Source organism: Octopus bimaculoides, chromosome 2 (assembly GCF_001194135.2).
Source record: "Octopus bimaculoides isolate UCB-OBI-ISO-001 chromosome 2, ASM119413v2, whole genome shotgun sequence".
NCBI lineage: Eukaryota > Metazoa > Mollusca > Cephalopoda > Octopoda > Octopodidae > Octopus > Octopus bimaculoides.
In genome coordinates, this window is record NC_068982.1 from 143895730 (window position 1) to 143905679 (window position 9950).

At 36.1% G+C, this 9950-nt stretch overlaps 1 protein-coding gene across 1 annotated transcript in view; it reads left to right on the forward strand.

Moving 5' to 3' along the window:
• Positions 1-9950, forward strand: part of LOC106881078 (cadherin-like and PC-esterase domain-containing protein 1) — a 174928-nt gene that overhangs the window by 102244 nt on the left and 62734 nt on the right. The window contains exon 3 of the mRNA XM_014931294.2: positions 162-496. Within this exon, the coding sequence (XP_014786780.1) occupies positions 188-496 (309 nt within the window). The 5' untranslated portion in view covers positions 162-187. The remainder of the gene's footprint in view (positions 1-161; positions 497-9950) is intronic.

A 9950-nucleotide genomic window follows, 5' to 3' on the forward strand; every position in this document is an offset into this window, starting at 1 on the left:
TATGTATGTATGAGAGAGAGAGAGAGTTTTATTCAAAGATCTTAAATGTCAGTCGATCTTATTTCTTTTGATCCCTCCCCATTGTTTAAACAATCTTCTTAATTAAATGATATTTAAAAAGTGATGTAGTAACCTTGTTGTTTATATTTTAATACTTTCAGGTAATTTGCTCAATAAAACTTAAAGAATGAAGCCAAAATCTTATCGCTTGAGTTGCCGTTCCATAAAAGACGTATTTCTTTATATTATATTACTAATCATGGTATCAACATGTATCACGATCTACGAAACAATCAGATATACCCCTTGGGTAGAAAACAAAATATTGAAAATACAATGGAAGCTTCCTCTTCGAGAGTTACACAACAAAGAACTCAAAAATAATTCTTACAAGGATTACCTACGAAAAATTCCAGAAAAGAAATCTCATATTCGTACTTACAAAGGTCTTTCACATTCCAAAAAACCGTCGCAGATTTTGACAACACTTTTAAAAGTAAGTATGACCATCTGCTTTCGTTTCTTTTAATTAGATCAATGAGATATTTGGGGGAATAGTTGTTACCTTTTTATCGTTTAATTACATTGCTCTGTCGTGAAGCAAACTTTTGTCTTTAGAAGAGATGTGAGTTTTAAGTTATATATGTTCTCTTCCTGAACGGGTACTCAGCGAGTATTTTGACTGATCGTAGTCTCAGCGACATGGTAGTAATGGTAAGACAAGTTAAAAAATAAGGTTGTGTTGTTCAGTTTGACATCCTTTATGCAACACCTAAATTTTAAGATCTTACAGATGTTTAGTTTCTCAGATAAGATAATCGTTTGGCCGTATAAATTAAAGAGCTAAGTTCTTTCTTCAAGAATTTCAGTCCAGTTTTATTCAGGCCCTGTCCATATCAAGTTGCTTTAATGATATTGTATCATCGCTATTTTGGTAAAGTGAATGACTTCTTTTTTTATCCTTCTAAATTCTCTTATAAAATGTGATGGTTTCTAACAAAGACACAAACCTTCAACCTTGCATATTTTTCATATTTCACTTAGAGATTTTCAGAATACAAATTATATGGTTAATTTCTCTACCAGAAATACAAATATTTTCTAGGTTATTTCTTAAGTACTTGGTAATGCAACAAATAGCATCAGTAATTCTCGATGCAAATTGTGAATTTATAATCTGAATAGATAAGATGATTTCTAAAAAGTTATGCATAAATGCTCTTTCTCACAAATTGTGGATGAAATCTATTCGACAGATAACCATTGCATACGACCTGATTTTGTATTCTGTCCTCAACAATTCTTTCACACTTAGTAAGTCACTTGCGCATTATGTAATATTTATATATTGCTGGTGTGGATATATACACACAAGTGAAAGCGCATGGCTCAGTGGTTAGAGCGTCGAGTTTACGATCGTGAGATTGTGAGTTCGAATCCCGGACCGGGCTGCGTGTTGTGTTCTTGCGTAAGACACTTCATTTCACGTTGTTCTGGTTCACTCAGCTGTAGAAATGAGTTGCGACGTCACAGGTGCCAAGCTATATCAGCCTTTGCCTTTCCCTTGGATAACACTAGTGGCGTGGAGAGGGAAGGCCGTATGCATGGGCAACTGCTGGCCTTCCATAAACAACTTTGCCCGGATTTGTGTTTGGGAGGGTAACTTTCTCGGTACAATCCCATGGTCAGTCATGACCGAAGGGGGGTTCAGATATACACGCACATACACACACACACCACAAGCTTCATTGGGTTAGGGTTTATCTTGGTTTCTAAGGCGTTTAAGCGATTGGAAGTGAGTGCATGTGTGCGTGCGTAATACTTTAAAACTATATATATAAAAATGAAATTTTCCTATCCATAGTATCTTAAAGACAGTGTCTGTAGCATAAATGACAGAGTTACATTAAATGTTTCACGGTATCTAGTTTGATATCTAGATGCTCAGTATCTCTTTTACGTCGACATTCATTACTTGTCTTTTTCATATGGTTAAGATAAGTATCTGTATTTTGTTTTAACGCTCTATTTTGTCCCTTCGCTACAGCAAAATAAAATGCCATTTGGAGTTAGGAATATATACGACATTCTCTATTCGAATATCACAATTTAAGCTTAATGACATTGCACGCATGTTATGGAGAAATAGTGATTTCATAAAAGTGCAAAAGCCCAAGGCCAAATCTCTGTAAGTGTAGGACGGGAGTTGTCAGCTGAATCGACTGAAGTATTTGGTTTGTACTTGCTTTTTCGACCCTGGACAGTATAGAAAGCAAATCAGTCTAATGATATTTAAACTTGGAATCGAGAAGACAAGTTAAATGTTATAATGCATCTATGTCCGAAGTGCTATCTCAGCCATATATTTAAGCTTAAAACGTGTTTTTTCTTTTCTTTTTTTTTTTTGTTTAGTTACTTGTTCTTTATTTAACATAAAGTGTAGAACGATAGCTGTATAAAACTAACTTCCAAATAAATTAATATATCTTTCGATTACTTCGTCAGTTTCTCCTTTGGGCGTCTTCTGACATCATTTCTTGAGTAATCATTATGAAACTACGCAGATTTAACCATTGTTTACTTAACTTATTTTTGGCAGCAGCGGTGAGAGCAGTTATTGAAGTAAATTATTTACAAACGACAGACTTCTGTTTAGCGACACATTAAAAACTTGGGAAGGGGGAAAAAAAGACAATTCAAAACAGGCTCAAAATAGAAAAGTAATTAAATGGCGCAGAAAATAATTGTTTTCTTTCACTGTCCGCTCTTTCTGTTTTCCCTCTCTTTCCCTCCATCTTCCGTTTGTTAATTAGTTTTCTCCCTAGCTATAGTGTAGTTTTATTGTATTACATCTCACTGTCTACAAAAAAATGTCCATTCTATTCTCTCGAGGATCGTTCGTTGAACTACTACAATTGACAAAGTCTTGGTTTGTGAGAACACTGATTAACCAGTATGGCTGCCACCTTCAGCGCTTTTGTCTGCGTTGAGAAACTTGAAAGGTGTTGAAACATTTCCAACAGATTTACTGGTTAAGTTTCTTTCTGCTCTGCTTCATAAAATTTTCATTTTGCTTCTCACTACTTTTTAATCATGATTTCTCAAACATAAAACCACAAATTTATAAGGCGGAGGCGAATGTATTGCGTGACATTTATGTCTTCATCAACACCCTTGAGAAAGACAGCGGAAGAAAAAGGAATGTAGCAAGAAACTAAAGTAGGCCACGACATTAGATTGCCTCTTACCTCCAGAACAGCCTCTACGTCGTCGCTTGATCTGCTAGAAATGGCAAACAAATTTCCCTGCAGTTATACCCTACAAGTCTTAGAAATATCTGAAACCTCTCTAGACATTGTAATATGTGAAACCTGAAAGGGGTTGTCATGGCTGGAATTTCGAACCGACCTGGGGCTAAAAAACTTCTTTGTAATAACGACTTCTCTTCCATTTGCACAAGGCCATACATTTATAGGAGAATAAATTATAGTTTGTTGAATCGACCCTCACTCTATTACACTCATGGTGCGTTACATATTTCAGAAATTGAACTTCGACTAAGCTGGGACGTTACATTTTGGCCCCAGTACATATTTCGGTCAGGTGTATAATTTACTGTTCTCTAGTTTTTCGAACCGCTAAGTTGCGGATACTGCATAAACAACATTGGTTTATATTGTTGTAAACATGCCCCCTGCACACACACACACACACATACACATAGACGACTGATTTCTACACGGTTTCTGTTGTGGCGGACACACCCGAGTGAGAAGTATAAATATAAAGAAATTAAAAAGTGTGGCTCATTAGCAATTAGAACCTAAAGGCAAAATTAAAAGAGGTCACTAAAACTAGAGGTTTTGATAGAGATAGGAGTTAAACTAACTCGAAGCCACAAACGCACTGTTTTAAGTGACTGACAATGAGAGGTTAGTCCCCAGTGTACTGGATCACGATTTCGGATTTTGATATAGACCATCTTAATCCTCAGTGCTTTTGTGCCCTTACGTTCTAATTGCTAAAGCCACCCTTTTTGTTGCCTACACTTTTACCGTTTGGGAAATTAGTACATGTTTTCAACGGTTTTTCTTACAAGACTGACTGAAGTAGTCGAGTTTAACCCTTGGCGTTAAGAGCCGCTGATGAGGATTAAGAAGGTCTACATCAAAATCCGAAATCGCGATCCGGCTATGTACGCTGGGGACTTACTTCCCTTCGTCAGTCACTTATAACAGTGCTTTTGTGGCTTTGAGTTAGTTTAGCTCTTATATCAAGCAAAAGCAGTGCCAGTCAGTATCCTCTGTCATTTTAGTGATCTCTACTAATTTACGCACACACACACACACACACACACACACATATATATATATATATATATATATATATATATTGGGTCATCCCATAAATAATGCGGGTTTTTATAATTCTTTTAGTCTTCAAAATTTAGATAAACTAAGTTCTTTTTTAATCTAAAATATATTCTCCTTCATTTTCTACAATGTTCTTCCATCTATCTAACTTGCAAGGCCCCTCCTCTAAAATTCACTTGTCGTGTCAAAAAATACTCCTCCAGTACTCTTTTGAACTCGTCTACAGAATTCATATTTTTTCTGTGCAAACGATTTTGAAGACTGCAGAATAAATGATATGCTGGTTGAGGCATCGTTTCCCATTCAAATTACTCCAACCTTTGGAATGTTATCCTCACTGTATGTGGCCGAACATTATCCTTATGGAAGAACACCTTTCGTCTTGAAAGCAAGGAGGATTGTTTTTCTTCTAGCGCCGACTTAAGCCGCTCAAGATGCTCGCAGTAGATCTCCTTTGTTATTGTTTGGGTTGGGTTTAAAGGTTTAAAGTGGACTAAACCTTTCATATCCCACAAAACATATAACAACACCTTACGTGGGTGAAGACCTTCTTTAGCCTAGGGTGCTGGTGTTTCTCCTTTCCCTACCCAATGTCTTCGGCATTTGACATTTTTATACAGAGCCCATTTCTTGTTACCAGTTACTGTTCAGTTCAAAAAAGGTTCGTTCGTGAGACGTGACAGCAAAGAAGCGCACACATTCACTCTCTGCGCGTGATTAGACTTGGAAAGTTTGTGAGGAACCCATTGACCCAATTTGATGAACGGTTGAACGATCGAATCCAAGCTTCTCTGCTAATATCTCAACAGTTACGATGGGATTTTGTTCAGGACGTCCTCGTCGAGCTCTACAGATCTTCCAGGACGAAGCTCATCTTCTAGGCTATAGTTTCCGGCTCAGAATTTCTGGAACCACCGTTGACACTGGCTTGCGCTTATTGTCCAATCCCCATATACTGCATTGATATTCCTTGCACTTTCCGTTGCATTGTTGCCTTTATTGAACTCATAAAGCAAAATATGCCGAATATGCTCCTTTCTCGCTTCTATTATAGCTTTAAAAAAACAACTGCTAAAATCGAAAGCATAATTCCAAGGTAAAATTACTACCTGCTTTTTTAACAAGTCGATGTAGGTAGTTTGTCTCGTCCCCCTCCGACTTTTAGTTCTTGCAGTTGGAAAAACCGCATTATTTATGGATGACCCAGTATATATAGAACGACGAGCTATAACTGTGACCTTTGCATACTAAGTCAAACAAGTGAGACTGAAGCGGCTGATGTTGAGTCTTAATATCCGCAGGTCGACAAATTCATGAAACGTGAGTGAAAAATGAATTCTAGAGGACTGTATGTATTATTTCTTGGGACGTAGAGTCGTTTTTCTACTGTCGTGATCGGACTCACTTCCTATTGCATTGCACGCGTTTTGTCTTTAATTAACTTTACGAAGTAGTCTCCCTTTTGACCAGAACTGACTATTACTCTAATAAATTTCTACTCATTACAGATGTAAGATCAATGAAAATTTCTTGCTCCTCACAAGAAGTATGTTAGAACCAACCTTGTCATTTGCTTTTCATGCTGAATGTGTTCCTAGTTATTTCCCGTAGTTCTCCTCGTAAGAGAAATGAAATGGTTTCAATAAGAAATCGATTAGCCAGTAGCTTATCTCTCATCCCAAGTCACTACCTACCTTCCTATGATTTAATAACATACAAAGGGTGTATCGCACACTACGCTGGTTAGTTTTACATTACACTTTACCTTAACCCATTACCTACCAGTGATCTCATATGAGATCACTTAAAAATTACAAATTTCGTAATTATCTGTCAATATTTACACGTATCTAACCTTTTTGCTATATCTACTAGGTATATTTCTCTGATATTCAAATGAGGTTTGCTAATTTTTCATCCAATATCTCGCTTATTTCTATTTAAAATGTTATTTTGAAATGTTATTTTGATCATTCCAGCGTGTTTCTAAGGCTGTTTCATGCTAGAAATCAAAGTTTCATAAAAAAATTCCAGTTAATAGAATTATGGTAGGTAATGGGTTAAGCATTTAAGGTTATTAAAAGCATCGTTATCACTCAATGTCCTCAAAAAGTTAAGACTGGGAGGAAAAGGTAAAGCTAATAATAGAATTATGCACCTATTTGCTTATGTCTCTGATACAAACCAGGACATTGATAGTTAAGAGATTTGCCTTGGTAGAAAACTATATTTGTAACGAGCCAACAAAGGAGCCTCTATGTGATCACTCGATCCACTTAAAATAGCAATCAAATTTCCTTCTAATTACCTGCAACCGTATTAATTGAAAAAAAAGGAAGGAGTTGGTGGATAAACATTCTCGTCTGAAAGACATTTAACCATAGTGTTTTATAAGGACTGACTTGAAACTAAACAACAGTAATGATTGTAATAACATACGATTTCAAAGTCCATAAACAGAAAAGATATTGCACATTTCCCATTTCACCAACATAAGTATTCATAAATTCGAATCAGTGTAACAATTTTTTAGTTTTTTTAACAAATGTGCACGGTTAATCTAAGAGTTATTGATTTTTATTTTTATTCCTCCCTTAGGTATAATGATAACTTTTTTATGAGAAAAGTGTGACCAACTGTGTTTATATTTTTACGTTACAGTAACTTTTTCTATCGACTCTTGAGAGTTTACAGGCAGTCTATCCTTAAAGTTGTTTTAACATCTTTTGTTTAACGTTGTTTCGTTACAACGTTATGAGAAATAAAAATAAAACCAAATACTGTACAATAAAAATTCATAAAGTGCACGTCTTTCATACTGAAATCTTGTTGTTTGATTTTATTTTTCCTTTATTTATTTATCTATTTATTTATTGTAACCAGATACGGTTTGCATTTCACTGAAATATAAACAAAACCTTGATAAATATACTAATTATTCAAGTTCTTTATTCGCGACCGTCACCAAAGATAAAATCTTTATGTCTACTTCATGGAGATGCAACTCCTTTAAGATACGACCATACTTAAAATACAAAATAAACAATGAAAAGTGGAGAATGAAATCGCATTTAAAAAATACAAATTACGGCACTTCTAAAGCAGGATTTGTTTCATCTATAATAATCTACTTAAAATTTTCATAAGTAACTTTTTCTTCGTCGTACTGAGTACAAAATGTTGCCTCTTCGGTTTCCCACGAACAAGTTGTTTTTCTATTGGCCTTTTAGACATGGCTTTTAATGAAAATTATAGTAAATTGGCACAAATAGATAAATAGTTTAGAAAGGGGAAGTTTACAAATTAAAACCACGCGGTCGAGTGGCAAACGACTACGAAGCCTTCCATTTTTTAAATTAGCTAGTTTTTTTTATTGTTTGGTTTGCAATATTTATTTTTTGATTTATCTCTGTTGCAATGACAGTCAAATGCGCGTTCTGCCCCATTGCTATCTGCCTGCTAATAAAAACAAAAAGAAAACCACCAGAAACGTGTACAAAAACTAAATTAGAAGTGTTACGGAGATTCAACTATGGACAATGAACTGTTGATACTGGAAGAGCTTTTGGTCAGTGACCAAGAGCTAAATAAATAATTCATTAGAATACCAAAAAATTAAACCTTGTGCTCAAAATCTTTAGCTGCAGCAAAGTTTAGCAGGAACAGAAGCAACATAGAAGAAAATGCAAAATTTTAAAACACATAAACAGAGGGCATGCATCGGATTAACTCTCCATATTCGTTTTTTGTCATAGAACCTTAAAATTTATTCGATGACCTAAAAAAATTGTTTCTAGGCGAAAAGTGAGAAATCTCATCTCTCTCATATCGGTTGTCCCATAGGACGCCCCAAAAATGAAAAAATTCGTGGCTAGTTTGAGAGTTTCAGGTATCATTCAAAATTGCATAACATACTAACAGATAAACCTGCAAAAGGCGACGAAGAATCTAAAGCTGCTTTTTCAGCTTTATTGAAAAACGTTATTGATGCTTGAGGATACACGCTGCAGTCAATTTTTGATATATGAGACAAGCTTGTTTTAAAAATAAATGTCAGAACGAAGGTACGTTCCTAAACAAGAAAATCTGCCTCACGATTCGAGGTTGCCAATGATCGTATGACACTATGAACTTTTATAGTTAAAGGTTTGTCTGAGGCTTATTGGTTTTTAGAGAAATCTGCCATTTTCACTGAAAAAAGATGCTCAAAAACGGAGGAGTTAAGAAGCAAACAGATTAATGAGTGGATACGAATGCCAAAGGGTTGTACAAATAAGAAACAAAAATGCACAGCATATCTTGACCATACTTCTTTTTTAAGTAAATAAAAATTGTATTTTCTTTATTAACCTTTCTTAAATGTGTGTAGCGCATATGTTCAATATTACAAGTGTTTTAAATATTTATTTAGGAGCTTGGTGTTTGTGTGACTAGGAACACAACTCTTGCTTATGCCATTGAACCTACTGAGCAACGAGATTGAGAAGTTCTGACGTTCGCATATTTTCAGACATAAGTAAAACTGTTACAAGTTTGTTTTGGTTTTGGTATGTTTATAAAAAAGGCTCATTGCCGTTGTTATCGATTAGTTTTCAATTCAAAGGCGTTCTAGCTGTTACCATTCCATCTTGCTTGTAGACATAGTGTATCTTGGAGTGCTCGAAGGGGAACTTTCTTGGTGCAATCCCATGGTCATTTAGGCGGCTATTTTTAGCATATTAACGACTATTTAGAGATCTCCTCTCTTCCTCATTAGCTCGAGCCACGCAGGTGTTGTTATAGTTCTCTGAGTAAGTACTGCAATCCAACAATGTGTTGTTTATGTGAAAGCTGTGTCAACTAGAGTAAAGCCTTTAGATCGTGAAAGCTTTTCCAGGCGGAGTAAATGAACTTGGTACAACAAAACAACAATGAATCACATATTACATTGGCAATACTGCCACCATTTCTCAGTTTTGAAGGCTTATGTCAAGGAGACGTTATCAGTCCAAGAGACGTGATCACTTCCAGAGGCCTTTCGCAGCATCTACATAGAATTACGCAATATGAAATAAGTATCTTGATCACGAGCACAATCCAGTGCCATTGACGGGGCGTGAACCGCCGATCCGTCGGCTGGTTTTCCGGTGCATTTTCGTACTCACTATTCGGTTACTATAATTGATCTTACAGTGAACTGATATTTAATCCCAAGTCAGCTCTGAACGAGTAAACCTGGGTATTCCAGGGATTATGGTGTTTGACTCACGATCGTAAGGGCGTGGGTTTCATTCCTGGACCGGATGTCGCGTTGTGTCCTTCAACAAGGCAGATTTCATATTGTTTATCAACCACTCAACTGAAAATGAGTACCAGCATTAACTGTGGACGGGGGTAGCCTTGTACCAGACTGAAGCCCCATCCAGGGTAAAGGGGAAGGAGTCCTGTATTCTCGTTTATATGCTCCGGAAACTCGGATGTGACATAATGAGCCAGTCGGCTCAAGACACTTTTAATAATGGTGTCCCAGCATAACCATCGCTAACACACTGGAACAGCGGAAAGAGTGAAAGTTTACCTTGGTCTATATTGTTCAAT